This window comes from Castor canadensis, chromosome 7 (genome assembly GCF_047511655.1).
Source record: "Castor canadensis chromosome 7, mCasCan1.hap1v2, whole genome shotgun sequence".
In the NCBI taxonomy this organism is placed as follows: Eukaryota; Metazoa; Chordata; class Mammalia; order Rodentia; family Castoridae; genus Castor; species Castor canadensis.
Window position 1 is genome coordinate 138,330,370 of NC_133392.1, and position 19,947 is coordinate 138,350,316.

Consider the following 19,947-nt stretch of genomic DNA (forward strand, 5'->3'; position numbering starts at 1 on the left):
GGAGAAAGGGAAGGAAGGAGGGAAGGAGGGAAGGAGGGGAGGAGGGGAGGAAGGGAGGAAGGAAGGAAGGAAGGAAAGAAGGAAGGAGGGGAGGAAGGAAGGAAGGAAGGCAGGCATTCTCTGAGCCTCTGGGTTTAAAAAATAAGTCATTTGCAGAGGGGAAAAATCAGGTTATCAGATTTCTTAATTGCAACACAAAGAGCAAAATAAGACTGGATGAGCCAAGGTTTATGTGCAGTGATTTTTAAGCATCAAGAAAATAAGTCATAGTATTAAATATTCAGAAACTCAGGACTATTTCCTTCAGGTGTTGCAGGAAATTATGAACTGTCTCTGAGGCAGTTTAGCAGGAAGCAACATTTATTGTGCCAGCACAGACCCAGCGGACTCCTGTCCAAAGGCTGAGTCCCAAGAACAAAAGGGTCTCACCTTATACACCCCTGCAAGCAGGTTACAGAAGCAAAAAGCAAAGCTCAACCCACATATGGCTGCATGTGACTTCACTGGCTATTTCATTTCCCCGGTGCTATGTGACCTTCATTTTTCAATTCTTTAAGTTTTATTACTCTGCTTTGCCATCCCCTCTCCCATCTCGTTGTCAGAACACAGTCTGTTTCTTTTCTGCCCCTGCACCACTTTCCTGCTACAAGGAGCCCTTCCCAAAGAATCTACTAATGAGAGGACATGTTTCATCCAACCTTGGAATCACTGGGGAATTTCAACAAGAATTGAACATGTTGAAATCTGAAATGAAAATGGAGATAAAGATGGAAAAACAGTCAAATGTCATATGTTCCAACAGAGTGAAAACAACATAATTTTTAATGAAAGGCAGAGAGAAAGGGGAAAGTACAATGAAAATTACCATCAATTGCAACATAGATAACTAGGAGCCAAAAGCTATCTAGAGGTTTCTCAAACTCAGCACAATTGATGTTTGGGGTCAGATAATTTGTTCTTGTAAGATTTGGTTGTCCTGTGCATTTAGGGTATTTAGCAGTATCCCTAGCCTCTACTCCCTAGATTCACCCTCTTCCATATGTGACAATCAAAAATGTTTCCAGTGCAGGGCGCAGTGGCCCACTTCTGTAATCCCAACTACTAGGGATAAGGAGAACACAGTTAGAGGCCAGCCCTGGTCAAAAAAAAAAAGTTAGTGAGACCCCATCGTAATCAATCAGCAAGGCAAGGGGATACATGTCTGTTATCCAAGCTACACAGGAGACCTATCCTACACAGATAGAAGGATGGTAGTCTGAGATCAGGCCCCAGGCAAAAAATGTGAGACCCCACCAAGCATTTGTTATGTGAATAAACCAAAGTCCAATCTTGTCCAGAATTATTCTGGTAGACAACAGTCAAAGTGTCTAATTATAGCTCATAGAGTTTGCACCACCAATTAATTACTCCTGTTTTGTGTAAACAAAGTCATTCTTAGGGTTTTTTTCCCTCACAAAAAGGAATGTGTTTATTTATTTTTAAATTTGATTTTATTTTTGAATTATCATACATTAGTAAATAATTTGAGGGGTTTCATTGTGATCATTCTGTTCATGTGTACAATATACCTCAAACGAGTTCACCTCCTCCATTATATTTCTCTCCCCCTTCTCTCCCCCTTTTTCAAACAGTATTTGGTGGATTTCATTATGCTGTCTTCATATATGTATATGTAACATACTTCCATCTTCTTTACACAAAGGAGCTCATTAAGATGTTCAATAAATACCTACTAAACTTAAATACTTTACTAAACTTAAAAAAAAAAAAAGTGAGAACTGCCAGGCACCAGTGGCTCACACCTGTAATCCTAGCTACTCGGGAGGCAGAGATCAGGAGGATGGCAGTTCAAAGGCAGCCTGAATTAATATTTGCATGACCCCACCTTGAAAAAATACCATCTCCCTCCAAAAAAGGGGGGGGGGTGGCTGGCCAAGTGGCTCAAAACTCTACCTGAAAAATAACTAAAGCAAAGAGTTGGGGGTGTGGCTCAAGTGGTAGAGTGCCTGCCTAGCAATCTTAATGCCCTGAGTTCAAACTTCAGTACTGCCTCCCCCCAAAAAAATGTTTCTACAAATTACCAAATATCCTCTGGGGAAAAATATCTCTCTCTCTCTCTCTCTCTCTCTCTCTCTCTCTCTCTCTCTCTCTCTTTGTCTCTCTCTTTCACACACACACACAGTCCCCTACCTTTATTGAGAGCCACCAATCTAAAGCTAATAAAACAGTAAGAACCTAAGTAGAAAAAAAGTAAAGATATCACATAAATATACTGATATAAATGTAATCACTATAATAAAAATGTTTTCCTAAATACTAGTATACATTTTAAATACCCAAAATTCATGTTGTAAAAAAACTAATAAATGTGACAAATGCACAAAGTAAATACAAAATAAATTTTATGACGGATCTGAGGACAAACAGCCATTATATCATTAAATGTAATTAGGTTTGATTCACCAATTAAAAAGATGTTCAGATGAGCTCACACAGTAGAACTCAACTCTGTGCTGCAACAGAGGCATATCTGAAGCCAAGTGATTTGAAATAGCTAAAAGCAAAGGAACAGCAGGTGTGTGCAAACAAAAATACAGGGATGGCCATCCTGACACCAGGTAGGATGGAATTCAGGCCCTCTGTGTTAAAAAGACTCCAGAGGACTAACAGAGGCAATTCACGAGGAAGATACAACAAATGTAATAACTGTGCACCAAGTGAGAAGCGACCATCCTTACAAAGTTTGCTGGGCAGGTATTCTACCACTCAAGCATGCCCTGAGACCCTGGTACTCTTTATATAAGGAAGAAGGTAAACAAATTCACAAATTGAAAGAAAAATGAAACACATACGCCTTCTTGTGGAGCTGCAAAACAACCATAAAAGAACTATTTTGAATGAATTTTAAAATACAGTGATTTAACTCTTTCTCCCCAGCAGCATAGAAGTAAGGGCAAAAAAAAGCTGTAAAAAATTATTAAACTGTTTCAGAAGTCATATTGGAGGTGATGGTGATTGGTGGTGATGGTGTAGGTATTTTATTTTGAAACTGTAAGGCATGAGGAAAAGCAAATTAATTATTTTGTTGGTATCATTGGGAAATGAGTTTTTTTCTCAAGGGAGTAAAACCTTAGACATGAATTTTAATTTGGACTATCATTATGATCTTATGATGTATTTTATCTTTAAAATATACATATGTGTGTGTGCACTGAAAAGACCTAGAAACAATAAGCAATTCGATTGCAAATAACACCCTTAATAAATAATACCCAGATGGTGACTTCCAAATACTATTTTCCAATAAAAACAACCAGGGTTTTCTCTTTGGAGAAACAACTGATTCCAGGTCCTGGGCAGGAAAAGCCTAGACAATGTCATCCTAAAAAGCAGGAAAGTTAGCCAGGTGCCGATGACACACACCTACAGTCACAGCCACCTGGAAGGCTGAGAGCAGGAGGATCACAGTTTGAAGCCAGCACAGGCAAACAGTTCATGAGACCCAATCTCCAAAATAACCAGGGTGAAATGGACTGGAGGAGTGGCTCAAGCGGTAGAGAGCCTGCTTTGCAAGAACCAAGCCCTGAATTCAAACTCCAGCCGCACCAAAAAAAAAAAGGGCAGGGAGGAACCAGGAAAGTTACCCAAGACTACTTGAGTCTTATCAAAGGAACTCAAGAATCAGCTTCAAGAGGCTCCCACTGGACAAATGATGGGGCAATTTGGGCATAAATAATAATAATAAAGACCGTGGATGGAAACATGGTGAATACATTGAATTGATGATGTCATAACACTTAAAAAACTCATTGATCACTTAGGAAAACTGATACGGAAATCGCTCATAATTTTGGTAACCAGTAAATAAAAAGGGGAGAAGCAAGTCTTTTCTTTATGAAATGTATTTCAGGGTAACCATATGTTAAGAAAAGGAAGTAAGTTTCTCTTAATAGAAATGTTCCAGCTAGTAAATGAGGAACAGAATTCAAATATCACTGTTTTAAAACTCCAATAAATCCTGGCAGGCGGGGCTGGTGGCTCATACTTGTAATCCTAACTACTTGGGAGGTGGGGATCAGGAAGATTAAGGTTTAAGGCCAACTTGGGCAAAACATTAGTGAGACCCCATCTCAATCAATAACTGGGCATGATGGTGTGTGTCTGTCATCCCAGCTACGTGGGAAGCATAAATAGGAAGACTATAGTCCAGATCAGCCAGGGCATAAACACAAGACCTATCTCAAAAATAACCAATGCAAAAAGGGCTGGAGGAGTGACTCAATTGGTAGAGCTCCTGCCTTGCAAGTGTAAGGTTCTGCATCCAAAACCCAGTACTGGAAAAAAAATCCTTGCAATGATCATCAATGGCTGCTAATATCACTAAAAGAAATGTGGCCAGACATTATATGTCTTCTGATGGAAGTGTACACCACCACCTGTGAAGTATTCTTCACCCCCAAAATCAGATCTGAACCTAATCAAACTTACAGATCTCAATTTATAGGAAATACAGATGGCAGAAACAAGTTTGATGGAACAGTAGGGATATGACTGACAACACAGACTCCCCTGAAAACTCCTCAGCAAAAATGGCCAAATCTTAAATCCATTTGCACTGCACAACCTTATCTGAATCCAAATTCAAACAAACAAATCGTAAAAGTTTTGAAGCAATCTATGAGATGTGAACACTAGTTGAATATTTTATTACATTAATAATTTTAACTTTCACGTGTATTGAGGGAATTGTGGATATATGTATATTATTAGGGATGTGATTATCTTTGGGATCTTTATATTGAAATGTTTATGGATGAAATGATATGATGCTTGGGATTTGCTTCTAATAACTTTTGGAAGGACTGTGACAATATACATAAAACAGGAGCGGCCATGACTATTCTTGAATCTGTATTCATTATACCCTCTACTTTCATGTATGTTTAGTTTATCATAATATAAAGTGTTTCTTACAAAAATAAGGGAGGGAAAATTATAACTTATGTGCCTATTTGCTTTTCTTGCCAAAAATGGAGGACGTATTAATCACCATTCCCTATATACAGAGGTGGGTGGGAATAGGATGGAAGGATTGGAGTGAGAGCAAACCTGAGCATATCTCTTTGTAGAAGTTTTAACTTTTATACCAAGTAAATTTATACATTTGAATATTTAAATGTAAATTTATACATTGGAATATTTAAAAATTAAAAAGTTTTTTAAATACTTAAGTTGAATACAAATATACCAAACCGATCATTATTTTAAGTCACTTTTGAACACAAACTCTGACTTAATGACATATATTGTAAAGCCAAGACGCACTGTCAAGAAATCTTAGACATCACTTAATCATTAATAGTAATGTTAAGGTTGCAATTTTAAAATCATTTTATGTATACAATATGAAAAAGTAAATCATATGTTAATGTTAATTAGCATCAAGATGTTACCTGCAAAAGGGATAAAAATATACAATAGTTAATAAAAATCATATAATTTTAAATTTGAATTTGAAATATTAACATAAATTTGTTTAGCTTAAAATAGATACATATTTTCTAGTTCTGCCAATGGAAAAAGTCTGGAAGGAAGGACTCCAGTGGAATGAGCACACTGAACACCATACACTAAGAGGAAATAAGGATCCTTGGAGAAATGGTTGATTCCACATGGAGGGCAAGAGAAGCATAATACAGCCCAGCACATCTTACTATAACAGGAAGCGAGGAAACGCTCAAAGACTGTAGACTGGGTATTACATATCATTACCATCTCCCCGGATTAAACTTCTTTAGTTAGAACCTCTTTAAATTAAACTAAATTAAAATTAAAACTTGAATGAAAAGGTCAGACCTATACTATGTTTTAGATATATATTTGAAGTTATTTATTTGGACATGTGTTTTAAGATTGTTTTATCTGGCAAATTCTTTTTTGTTTTTAATTGACAAATAACAATTGCATATATGTGTTTATGGTATACAACAATGCTTTGAAATACGTATACATTGTGGAATGGCTAAATCAAGCAAATTAGCATGTGCATTACCTCACATGCTTACATGTGGCGACAACACAAAATACTCTCTTAGCCATTTTCAAGCATACAATTCATTATTATTGAGTAGATCTTTTGAACTTGCTCCCCAGTTTAAATTTTGCATCCTTTGAGCAGTGTCTCCCTCAATAATCCCCATTGTCCAGCCCTCTATAGGTTTAATGTTTTTAGATTCCACATGTAAGTGAGGTCATGCAGTGCCTTGTTTCACTTATCATAATGTCCTTCAGATTCATCCACAAATGACTGAAGTTCCTTATTTTTAAGGCTGAATAGCATTCTAGTGTGTATATATACCACATTGTATTTGTCCGGTAATCTGTTGATAGACCCAGATTATTCTCTGCTATTTGGAATAAAGCTGCAATAAACAGGTTAATGCAAATGTCTTTTTGACATACTGATTTTATTTCCTTGATGAGATTTTTAAATCAAATAGTACTTCTATTTTTAACTTTTCAAGAATCCTCCATACTATTTTCCATGTCTGTACTCATTTACCCACCAAAGTGTGAATGGTTCCTCTTTCCCCACATCCTCACCAACACTTATCTTTCATCTGTTTGATAAAAGCCATCCTAACAGGTGTGAGATGATAAGAGTTCATTGTGAGGTTTGTTTTGTTTTGTTTTGTTGCTTTTGGCAGTACTGGGGATTGATCTCAAGGACTCACTCTTGCTAGGCAAGTGCTCTCCCACTTGAGCTATGCCCTGGTCCTTTTGCTTTTAGTTTGTTTTTCAGATAGGGTCTCACGCTTTTGCAGGGGCCAGTCACAGACTGGGATCTTCCTACCTCTGCCTTCTGAGTAGCTGGGACTTACAGACACCATCATGTTCAGCCATTATTGTGGTTTTAATTTGCATTTCCCTGATGATTAGCAATGCTAAACATTTTTTCATGTATCTCTTCAGGCCTACATTATTTTACAGGAGAATTTCGCAAAAGAATATGTAATCCTGATCTTACATGAATTACTCTGGGTGAGGGGATACGATCTTCCTCAAACCCGTAACTATGAAACAATAAAGAAACCCCCTAAATTGAAAACCAAATGAAAAAATAAACAAACCTAATAATATGTAAAACTTGTAAATAATATTTCTAATAAAATCTGACACAATACCTTGTGGCTGCCTTTCTGCTGGAAAATATTCTAAGAACAGAAGGAGAGTACGTGAAGTTTAGAATTCTAATAAGAACTACAGATCATCTCTGGCCCTTGCTTTTATTTCATAGGAATGTAAATAACTTCAAATTTGTGATAAATTAATTTTGATCACTATATTTAAAAAACACACAAAACTTCTCTAACTCTGAGATAACCATGGCAACATGGTTGCTTTAGATCCTTTGAAAATGTTTGGTGTCTACACACACACTTTAGTAATATTACCCCTCAGCTAACAATTTATCATGGAATTCTTACATGCAGTCATGTATATTTTCCCCATTTTAAATGGATGCTTGGTTTTCCATTAACTGCTAGTACTGTAATTTGTATCACAATCCCCTTTATTGGACATTTCAATTATAAAATGTCTTCATATTGTTGCCATGAACAACCTCAGATGATGATTGTTGGACATTGTTTAGGGCCCAATTGACCATGAATGTATTATGGTAACAATCTTTCTGATTATGTTTTTCTCTCAGCCCAAAGTCAATAGCATAAATATAAGCAAAAAGAGGTGGCTACACCTGTAACCCAAGCTACTTGGGAGGTGGAGATCTGGAGGTTCACAGTGTGAGGCCAGTTCAGGTTAAAAAAAAAAGTTGAAAAGACCCTATCTCAACCAATAAAAGCCGAACATGTTAGCATGCACCTGTCATCCCAGCTATGAGGGAAGCGTAAATAAGAGAATTGTGTTCTAGGATGACTGAGGTATAGACCCTATTTGAAAAATAACTAAAGAAAAAAGGGCTAGGAGTGTGGCCCAAGTGGTAAAGCACCTGCCTAGCAAGCTCAAGGCCCTGAGTTCAAAACTCTGCCAGAGAGAGCACAAGAACAAGAGAAATACAAGGACACTGATTGGAATGGTTGAAATTCTGATTTATGGTTCCTAAGCTGGAGAGAAAGGAATGAAATCGGGAAGGAAGTGATGGCTAGAGGAACAGAGGGAATGAGGCCAAAGGTTCTTAGGTGCATTTCTCTCACCTGCAAAGAAGAGGAAACCCAACTTTTTACTAACTTACCAAGAAAATGCATTGGTTCACAAAGTCCAGTAGTTGGGTGGGCTTTGGAATTGGCTTAGCTGGTATCTCCAGCTCCATTTTTCTGGGATTCCCTCAGCTGTGCTGCATGTGTGGCTTTCACTCTACTTTTCCCCGGGTGGTAAAAGGAAGAAATATTTTCTAGCCGTGCCTTCTCATTGGCACAAATGGGTTATCCATTCCTGAATCAATCCAGGCATCATGGGAATGTCATTGCTGATTAGTTTATTGTGTGCCTGGATGGAGAAAGAGTCAAGGGAAATGGGACTACCTTTGGAAAAAGCATGGCTACGTTGGAACTGGAAGTACGAGAAGTTCAGACACACCTGGGCTTCATGAGAGGAGCAAGTTTCCTAAACAAAAAGGCAATGCTCTTGGATACTAAGAAGTAAACATGGAATCACTGACTGATGAGTGTATGAGGAAAAGCAATGGGTGGGGAGATGACATGGGTTGGGGTAGGAGTTTGGGATAGTATTTCTGGGACTTCTATTGAAACCTAAAAGGTGAGTTGGCATTAGCCAGTGATGAATACAGGGATGAGCATTCCAGGTAGCAGTAATTACATGTGTAAAGTTTGGGAAGGGCTCAGAACATTGAAGGAACTGAAAGGAAACTGAAGTGATTGAAGTGTGATAAAGGCGGAGGCGGGGCAGTGTATGACAGAATGCAAGTGCAAAATCATGCATCTGTAGTGGGAAGTGGAGTGAAGTGACTTGACTTACCTTGTAGGGAAATAGCGTGCTACTTTGGGAGCTTGGGTTGAAGAGAAGCCAGAGTAGCAGCAGGAATATTGGTGAGGCAACTTCAGTCAGCCAGGTAGGGGTGATGGCAGCCAGAATGAAGTCTGTAGCAATGGATGGAGTCAAGATCCCTTTGGGAGACTTATTCCACGAGGAATGATGATTGATTGGATGTACAGGCAAGGGTGGAGAGAGGTTCAAGGATGACTCCTGCAGGTCTAAATGACAGGAAAGCAGGTTTAACAAGGAAATTGGCACAGATGTGCTGAGCCCCAGAGGAGATTCCAGGTAATAAGTTAAGCAGATCTGGAGCTCAGGAGAGAGACTAGTGTCTAGATTAGTTGAACTGATGACATCAGAAGTGGTGGGCTGGGCTAGAGTGGTGGAGGCAACTGTGACATCAAAGATAGTGCTCCACATGGCCTCCTGTGGATATATCAGTCATCCAGGGTGATGGCAAGAGTTTGGGATGCAGAGAACTGCCAGCAAGAGAAGAGAATCTCGGGTGAGTACAGGAGAATGTTCAGAAGGTAGCAGCTGACATGGACAGGAAGAGGATACCAGATAATACAGGTGAGCAGCATTGGCATCAAAGAGCAGGCCTTTCAAAGGAGCCTACAGTGAAGTAGTAATTATGAGCACCACCCAGAAGCCAAACTACTGCACTTGAGTTGAAGTCTGGGCTTTCCCACATTACTACCTCTATGACCTAAAGCAAGCTACTAACCTGAGCTTCTCTGGCCCCTTTGTAAAATAGGAATGGTAACAACACTGTCTCATTGAGCTACAGTGAAGCTGAAATTACCATCACACAACTCAGATCCTTAGGCCTTTTGCAGGTAATTAGCTCTTAATTATTACCCAAATGAATAGGGAGGAAAGAAGTAAAAATGTCGAGGGAGCAAAGAGGAGTGAGAAGAACAAAACTGCCTCCCCACTAACAGGCCCCTGGGTGCAAGCAACCAAGCAGCCTACATATGAAAGGAAGCAGGATCCTCCAGGAAAGGCAGAACAGTAGGTGGAGGCTAAAGGGGGTTGGTTAATGGGGAGCAGGACTTCAAAGGGGATGGATGGATGGGTTTGTGGGGCACAACAGGCATCAGAAGCAGCAGCCCAGGGCATTAGGAAGGGATGATCAATAAAAGCAGCAATGTGAGGGAGGCCTGGGAGAGCCAGGTACTCCCAACACTGGGCATTGTTTCAGACAATTCATCTGTAGGATAAACACAGGAGAGGGGTGTGGAACAGTAGCCCCTGCAGAAGCACACATAGCACTGGGCAAGGAACAAGAAAACTAAGCTGGATCATTGAGGACTCAGGGGGGTAGGGTTGGGATGGACTTTGACCCTGACCCAGTATTCAGATCTATATGGATAGGGAGCTACTGACTTGTATACCTAAGGTATGCAACAAAATCCATCTTCCATACCACAGAATCCTACAGGAATAAGCACTGGGAAGTCCTGAGGGTGGGAAAGGTGCATCATAGTGATCAATGGACTTTCTTTTCAATCCTCTGCATCATAGGCTGAATGGAAAGAGCACTGAACCAGCCATGAGGAATCCTGGTTAAAAAACTTCTTCAATTCCACCTCTGTGTTCATCAGACTATGGGCTTATGGCCATGTTCTCTTTGTGAGCCTCAGTTTCTGGGAAGTGGGAATAACATCTTCACTTGAAAACTTCACACAAGTAGGATTCAAGGAGATAAACTCTGAGATTTTGAAGACACGGATGTGTCATATAGACCAAGTCTAAGATTTTGACTTCCCTCCTTTACTCTATACCAGTTTCAGAAACTTTTCAGTTCCTAATACCCCAACTCAGCTCTCTATTACATCCTGGGAGGCCATTGGGTTGTGACTGCTTTCATTTGGTCCATATGACCCATCATTTAGTGGCCTTCCCTGTAAGAGTGATAATGAGTTATGTAAGGCCTGGGCTTGTGAAAAGACATAGACATAGGGCAGCATGCACACAGCAAAAGCTCCCATCTGACCAGCTGGGATTATAGAGAAGGCCCTACACTGATGTGATCTACCATCATGGATCCCAGGCCACATGCTGCTACACTGAGTGTGAATAAGCCCCTAGGATTTGATTGCTTTGTCTATGCAGTGAGGCTGTGAGGGTCTAGTTCAGGCCCTAGAATAGTGCTATGAATAGAAACAACACAACCCACAAATGCAAATGGCATGTACAATTTAAAGCTTTCTGGCAACCACTTTATAAGAGTAAAAAGAAGCGGGTGAAATTAATTTTAGTAATATATTTTATTGAACCTAACCTATCCAAAATATTATCATTTCTAGATGTAACCAGTATAAAAAATAGTGAAATCTTTTGTTTTTTTTTTCAAATCAGTCTTCAGAATCTGGTGTGTATTTTACACTTACAACACATCTCAATTCAGACTTGCCACATGGCAAGGGCTCCACAAATACATACAGCTAGTAGCTGCCATCTTGAACAGCACACCCCAAGAATCCTTGGTCTTGATTACTATGGTGTCTGAATCACAAAAAGATAAGGTATTGGAGTAATTGGTCCATCCCTTCATTTCTCACTTGGGAATCGTGAAGAAGCTGCCTGGTGATTGTCCTCTACATGCTCCTCCCCATGCTCCAGTTCCTGCTCTCCTCCTCAGTTCTACCTGCCCAATGTCTGCCTCTCCTGGCTGGCTGCCAACCTCACTCACTGAACACTGGGCAGCTGGCCCCTATTTCTACCTCTTACCCTTCCTATCTTCCACCTCTTACCCTTCCTATCTTCCAATGGTGGCTGTCTCCTCCCCTATCTGTTCATCTACAACTCTTCCTGTTTGTCCTCCTTACCTACTTCCTTCTTTCCAGTTTCCTCTCATCACCTCTCAATCCTTTGAGACTGACCTGGCTCCTTCCTCAAGCTGCCTGAGCTCTGTAATGATCAGATCCCTCACTCCTCCTCTCCAGACCTCAACACCAAAGATGTTCTGATCTCACCTGATGGCACCCACTCTGGCTGAGGATCGAGTACCCCATCACTCAGATTCCTGGTTCAGTCCAGAAATTCTGGCCACATGAGCATCCATCCTCTTTGACATGAGAGCCAATACAGCCAACCCCAATGAGGCATCTCCCTGGGTAAGTTTATTTCCTGGTGTTAAATTCTCAAATATACAGGCCTTGACCAGTTCTCAGGCTGTCTAGATTGGACCCTTTCGAGTTCTTGTTCCTGCCTGGATTGGCTGGCCAACCTTAGTGGACCCCAGCATTGTAAGTAGCTTTTATGCTTGTGGTTAAACCACGGTTAACAGCAAGAGCGTAGACAAGGAGTCTGTGGCCTCTGTCCTGTCTTCCAGGAAGGTATGTCCTGTAGGTCTGGTCAATAGTGTAGCAACTGCTAGGAAGAAGTTACATGAAAACATGCCAACAAGACCCAGAGCTTGCTCCTCAAGGAGACCATGACACTTCCTTCCAGGTCTCACCTCTGTACCAGGATATGCAAAACATCAGCACATGCCAACCACAACTACTGCCTACACACAAGGTTCTGACTTTTGCAGGAAGAACAGATTACCTATGGATGCTGAGCAAAGCCATGTCGATGTCTGAAATATCATGCTCTCTTTCTACCAATTCACAATCTGAATTCAAGGACAATCAGTTGCCTATATCCCACCCAATAAGGATAACAGAGTGACAGTTTATAAGGAAACTTCAACCTTAAACTCAAAGTGTTTTTAATGTTACCAGACAGAAAATGGGTGGAGGAAGGACAAAAATCCCCCAAGAAAACCTGCTCTCCCCTCTTTCTCAAATAGGAAGGGCATTAGCTCTGTTCCTGAAGTGGGAAGCAAATCAGAGCAGTCAGTAAGACTCAGCCCTCTGAGAACTCCTGGCTTTCCTTTCATCCATAATCATCCCTGTCTTGGATACTTCAGATTTCCTAGCACAGAGATCCTGGAGACATAAAGTTGATATGTGCAGAAGGCCAGAAACCAAGGGGCCATTTGTAATGGGCAAGAGGCAATGAGGTTGTATATATCCATGCCTGAAGAAGCAGAAAGAGGAGAGAGAGAAAGATGCTTCCCCAGCACAAGGGTCTTGAGATCCTGGGCTCCAATTTCAGTGATGATGGCCACACTGTGTCTCAATTATTTCTCCTCCTTCTTTCCTTTACCCTTTTTGTGTAACCAGGAAAATGTCAGAAGAATCCAAAACCAAGTTCTTTTTTTTTTTGCAGTAGTTTTCATTAATCAAACCATTCCATCTCCAAATAGAATTTGACTAGCTTTAGAAGATGTACATAATGCAGGAAAAAGAAAGCAATAAAGGATAGAGAAGTAAAAACAAAGCCAGATAAAATGAAATCAGGCACACACACTGCAAACCAAAGGATCTGTTTTGTTTTAGAACTGGACCTTAAGTCCAGAGCCTCCTGGATGCTATTTTAATCCATTTTAATTTCAGTCACCAAAATCAATCAAAAATGTCTAGTTTCCTTAAGAAATTAATTGTTCAAGATATGTCCCTGCAGGTAACACCTGTACTGTTTCCCCAGGACACACTAGATGGGGTTAACATGACCTCCTACCTACCTAGCCTCACCTCCTACACCTATTCCTTGGAAACTTCAGGTGCAGGGCTCCCCAGGTGTGGTAATGAACAAACCCATCCCTATCAGATGCTGTCCATGAGGGTGTCCATTCCTGCCATGTCCCCTGGGATTACAAAGGAACTTGTTACCACTGCCTCCAGGGTGCACCCTTCAGCTACCTCCTGATGGTCATGGCTGCCTCTAAATACACAGAAACTACTTTATGGTCTATCAGTTCCCCAAAGCAATGAAGCCAAGTCATGTTCTAAGTGGAAAAAGAGAAGCCTTCTTCCCCTGTGTCACTATTGTCACCTGTCACCAAAGTAGGGCTTCCTGAGCTCAGTGAGAAAAGCTGTCAGCCCAGGCATAACGCCACCTAGGAGCAGACTTAGAGACTCTTGTTTTCCTAACCTGCCTTCCTATGACCCTTGTCCTTTTGGTGGCACAATTATGGGGTATTTTCCTACAATGAAAATATGAAAACTAAATGTGATTTTAGAAATATCATGTGATAGCAGAAATTATCAGAATCTACATGTAGAGAATAACTAATGGTGGCTGGAGTAGAAAATTAGTGCCCGTGAGAATCCCCAGTCTACTTGTTCAGTGTGTTTGGACAAAATTATTGCATTAGATTTTGTAGTTCACTGTTCTGAGGCTCTTGACTTAACCAAGTGGCTCTTATAACAAAGACACTGTCAGCTTTCGGAGTGGGAGAACTAGCCATAAGATAAGAAGAAACTAGGGCCTCTTCTGCTCTCTGCTGCCTCCTCCAAGCATCTTAACATGCTGAATGGATGGGCAGAGAGATTGAAGATGGCTGCAGGTGGATGTGGGCCTTTGCGGGGCCCAGGAGTCACACAAGTAGGGCTGGCTGGAAGGCAGCTGGGCTTCCAAGAGGAGAAGCCTGAGTAGGACATGGATTCAGAAGTCATCAGCATTACACAGTAGTAAATAAGAAAGACATAAGACATAGAAAAGCAAGCCTTGGGAAAGCGCTGTGGAGCACAAACACAAACACCAACTAATTCACTTCCACTCTGAACTCTGCTGCAGGCATGACTTCAAAAACTACATCCCAACCCCTTTGGGGTTTCTCCCCCTCCACACAACAACTAAATATAAACTCTTCTCTGCACCCTGGGGGCAGAGCTATCCACACTGGAGCAAGAAACCAGTTGTTTTACACTGCTTTGGTGGGGGTGGTACAGTCAGAGTAAGGCAGCCCCTGGGGAACAAGTCTCAGGAAAAAACTGCTGTAGGCATTATAGTCCTGCCCTTACCTTTGGTTCTTCTGCATCATGAGGAGTCTGTGGAATGGGAAGTGGTTAGGTGCCTCTTTATCACTTCAAAGGAGTGAATGCTCTTCCTAAGGTGGAAGGTACAGAGATTAAGGAAGGAGATGCATCTGTCAAGGGAGATGATCCCACTTTTAGCAGCTCACATACAACACTCTCCCAGGGCAGCCATTTGTTGCTTCAGTTTCCCATAACCAGGATCTGACCCATGGCCATGCAAGGTGAGCAACTGTCCACCATTCTGCTGTGAGAATCTACTCCTGATGAGCAGGATGGGTAAAAACAGATGTCAGTTTATCCGTGTAACAAAGACCTTCTGGAGTTATGTCTGGGTGCACCAGCAAGGTGGTGGGACAGGCCCTGAACAATGACACCACCTGAAAGAGTACTTCTTCCAAAGAGTCAGGTAGACAGAGAGTGAGGGATCACTTAGACCCTGGGTTCTCTCCTGGCCCATGCTGCCCTTGCTTTCATGGCTGAGTCTACAATTAAGAGCTGTGAGAAAGTAGTGACAGATAATAGGCATCAAAACTACTTACTGAAAACAGGAGACACTAGCACAATCCCAATAGCAGGGAAAGTGACACTAAGAAGAGAGAAGGCTACCATCTCACTTCCAGATAGAGCTCAATTTGGCTTCCACTACACTGAGAATCCAAGTGTCAGAAGCAAGGGAGGCAGAGCCCAAAAGATGACAGAAGTGAGAGTGGAAAGTGATCCAGATCTCCTTTGAGGGGTACCTTTCTCCCCATTTTGGTTCTTCTCAAGTTCTGCCCTAGTCTTGATAGTTCTTTGACTTTGAGCATAATCCCTTTCTCATGAGTTTAACTACCATGCACATGCAGATAATTCTCTAGGCCTAAATTCTCCTCTGATTTCAGGCCCAGACATAAATATTGTCACCTGGATGCCTATTAAGCACCTTGAGTTCAAAATGTCCCAAACTAAACTTACAATCTGCCCTGCTGCACTATTTGCATCTTTTCATGTCCCCAATTCTGAGTAATGCATGCTCTACCCAGTCACCCAAGATATTCTAGTTTTCCCCTGATGTCCTCGAGTCTGCCTCTGAAACCCTACAAATGCATCCCTTCCTCTTTTGTGTAACCACTGCCCTAGTTCAGGCCTTACCTATTAACTGGAATATTGCCAGTGTTCCAAGAGTGGTTCTAACTGCAGCATACCCAAGTTCCAATCAGTTATGAGATTCTGACAATGCATATCTGAACATGTCACCCTTAGCTGGTGTTTAAGTTCCACTCATATACACCCTGCCCCAGCACTATCCAGTCTCAACTCCCATCACTCCCCTCCCTCATTCTACAACCTAATAGCGCTAAGAAGTTTTATGTCCCCCAGTACTTTTCTCTGGAGCCCCCTTCTCTCCTTTGGGACCTTCCTTTCAGCACTAATGGTTTTCTACATCATCATCTTATTGTAGTTACTGACATCTGCTGGCCTCAATCCATGGCCCATCCCATGACTGCTGCCCCTCAGAGATAAGGTGAGTCAGGAAATGTAAATTGGCTGTGACCCCAGATGGACTGGTTCTTGGGGAGGTTCTGGAGCAGGGAAGGGGTTAAGGAGTGACCCCTGTGGAAACAGAGAAACTCTCCACCTACTTTTTCACATATGAATAGAGGTTCCAGTCTTTAAGGTTCCATCACACCCATTATCTGATAGGTATTTCCCAAGGCCATGAAATAACCAGGATATGAATATCATCCCAGTGTCATAGGGAGATAATGGGAAAGGGATTTTCCTTTAAAACTGCACAGAAACCAAAGTTCATGGCCAATATTTTTAACTCCTTTTAAGGAGAAACTCTGGAGGCCAAAGGGCTGCAGATGAGGAACTCATTCTATGTAAACCTCTCTGATTTGGCCTGTCTGTGTGAAAGACTGGTCTGAATGGCCAGCACTGGGTAGGCCTGGGACAAGAGGGCTCAAGATAAAATGCTGCCACGAACAGAGAATGTGGAACCTCTCAGTAGAGAACCACACACCAACTCCATCCACCTCAGTCTTGGCATCAGGACTAGGAACAAAAATAGGCCAGAGAGGCCAAAACACTGGGGTAAGTGAGCACTGGAGGGGAACTCCTGGTTCTGTTAAGACTTAACCTGTGATCAGCCAAGTATAACAAGAAGCAGGACTGATCCCTAAGAAAAGGAGACTCTTAAACACTACTTCCTTAGCTAAAGCACTATTTCATTGGAAGACACGTCACTTTGCTACATATTTTTTCTAATCTCAATCCGCCTATATCTCTTACCCATATTACTGTAAAGATGGAAACTCACATCCATCACTTAGATAACAGCTCAACCTCGCTCACAGCACTTCACCAGTTCTGAACACAAATCTTTCATCTTTAGATTCTTGGCTTCCATATTTCTTAAAGGGAGAATTCATTAAATAATTACCACACATTGAGATCCTGGCACTAGAGTTACCTGCCCTAATGTTTTGAAAGGGAACTCAGTGAAGCACTGGGAGGTCCTCAGACTCCAAAGGTCTGGCTGAATTTTCTCTCATTTTCAGATGTGTGGGTTATTTAACTTTCCCAAGCCTCAGTTTTCTCTTCTAAGAAATAGGGAGAAAATCAGTAGCTATCTCCTGGGACTGTCAAGAGGATTAAATGAGATGATGTATATAAGGTGCTTAGCACAGAGCCTGACAAAGAGAAAATACTCATCAAATACTATTTTTGCTATTGCTAATAATGATTTTGTAACGCTGTCACTGCTATTCCTACTTGTTGCTCAGCTCATGGTGGAATGCTCTAGGCCACTGGTTCTTAGTTATGCCCTCACCAGGGGGGTCTCAAGGTTCTCCTGAGAGGATATGCCCCGACTGCACCCTGCCACATATGAAAACCACTGCCCATGGGTGTGTGCACGTAGACAGTGCAAAAGCACAGTGAAAGTTTGGAATCACTGCTCAGGGCTACTAACTGAGCTAATCCCCCAAGTCACCAGTCTGGCTCAAATACTGATAAAGCTCTTACACAATAGCAAATGTAAGAACAGCCTGAGGATTATGCCGGTTTTTATAGGAAGAAAAACAAATTACACTTGAGAAAAGTGACTTCAAATCTGGATCCTTAGTATTCATAATTCTCTTCCAAATTACCTGGATTTTACCAAGATTATTTCCCTGGGTATACACAAAGCTTAAAAACTGGAAGGTTTCTTTCTAGTACATTTTAGAATCTTAGGAGATGTAAATATACACGTCACTGTTTTACTGGGGAGAGGGGTCTCCTATGACGCTTTCCCTCCTGCATGGGTTCTCCGGTGGGCACTGAAGTGGGAGCTGTTGTTGAAGTCTTTGCCGCACTCCATGCACTTGTAGGGTTTCTCCCCGGTGTGGATTCTCTGGTGAATAATAAGACTGGAGCTCTGGTTAAAGCATTTCCCACATTCTCTGCACTTATACGGCTTCTCTCCTGTGTGAATCCTCTGGTGAGTGATAAGGTTAGAACGGTCCCGGAAGAACTTTCCACACTCAAGGCATTTGTAGGGCTTCTCTCCAGTGTGCACTCTCTGGTGTGTGATGAGCTTGGAACGCTCACTGAAGCACTTCCCACAGTCCACACACTTATATGGCTTCTCCCCTGTGTGGGTTCGCTGGTGGTTGGCCAGGGTGGAGCTCTTGCTGAAGCTTTTCCCACATTCAGCACACTCATACGGTTTCTCTCCTGTGTGGATTCTTTGGTGGCTAATGAGGGCAGAGCTCTTTGAGAAGCATCTACCACATTCAGAGCATTGATATACTTTCTCCCCCAAGTTGGTACTGTGGGGCCCAGGAGAGCTCAAGTTTGCACTGACACTCTGTGGTTGTTCAGCTGTCTCCTCTGCAGAATTTTGCCAGTGAGCACTAAGTGATGGTCTTTGTCGAAAACTCTCCCCAGGCTCACTACACTGGTCAGAACTTCCTCCAAAGTGGATTCTCTGATGTTTCAGAAGGTTTGAGCTCTGGTTGAAGCTTTTCCAACACTCCCCACATTTATAAGGCTTTTCCCCTGTGTGGATTCTCTGATGGGTGACAAGATTAGAGTGGTCACTGAAACTTTTCTCATATTCAAGGTATTTGTATGGCTTCTCCCCCATGTGGATTCTCTGATGGGTATTGAGGTTGGAGCGATCACTAAAGCTTTTTCCACAGTCAAGGCATTTGTAAGGTTTCTCACCTATGTGGGTCCTCTGGTGGGCAATGAAGTGCGAGCTCCGACTGAAGCTTTTCACACACGTTTTGCACTTGTAGGGTTTCTCCACAAGGTACAGGCCTTGATGGTCAATGAGTTTTTCTAAGTCCTCCTCAGAGGAACACTCTTCCCACTGTTCCTGTGGGGGAGTTTCACACTTCATTTTACTTTCGTTTTCATTTTCACTGTCTTCCCCCCAATCAGGGGCTTGGAAAACAGACTCTGTAGTGCATTTTGATAAGGTCCCAGGCAAATCCTCAAAAATGTCCTGCTCTGAAATCTGGTCTTCATCCTCATGCCTCAATTCAAAACCTGAAAGAATGAACAGAAATGCAGTTTTTGTTCACTCAGTAGTTAGCATTTATTTATGTATTTGTACCTTATATCTTGTGAATTTGACTAATCTGAATTTGTGTCTTATATGTCACATCTTATAAATATGACTAACATGAAATTTATCAAGTATTGGTGCACAAATGTGTTTCTAAACTTGCAAAGCTGAGCATTATAGCCTGGGGACATGGTGACCCCATCAAGGGATCTGTGAAGCCCAGACCAAGCAGTTGGCTTAATCAGCCTCCCTGACCAACTCTCCTATCTCACATTCAACAATGAACATTTTCTTCCTTCCAGTACATTCAGTGGTTCCTGTGTCTTAGAACACTGTCAGTTCTATAATTGCCCAGGCACATCCCAGTAAAAACTAAGCTATATTATGTGGGGGACCACACTAAGTTTAGTGATAATCTCAGCAAAGCACATATCCTTTTCATGCAATCCATTCTCTCTTTTAGCTCAGGGACAAAAGACAATGCACCTGGCTGCCCTCTTTTTACATGCCTGCAGA

At 41.7% G+C, this 19,947-nt stretch overlaps 1 protein-coding gene across 9 annotated transcripts in view; it reads right to left on the bottom strand.

The window, feature by feature from the left end:
• Zscan20 (zinc finger and SCAN domain containing 20) overlaps positions 1-19,947 on the bottom strand; it is a 40,118-nt gene that overhangs the window by 2,891 nt on the left and 17,280 nt on the right. For 7 of the 9 annotated variants that reach the window (XR_012449988.1, XR_012449985.1, XR_012449984.1 and 4 more), the window contains 2 exons: positions 14,877-19,412; positions 8,998-9,233 (listed from right to left, as the gene is read on the bottom strand). Coding sequence is in view for 1 of the 9 variants with exons in the window: in XM_020176295.2 (XP_020031884.2) it covers positions 18,157-19,412 (1,256 nt within the window). In the remaining 8 variants the exon portion in view is untranslated. Of the gene's footprint in view, positions 1-8,997; positions 9,234-9,912; positions 19,413-19,947 lie in introns of those variants that run through there. The other 2 variants (XR_012449987.1, XM_020176295.2) reach the window with 2 other exon arrangements.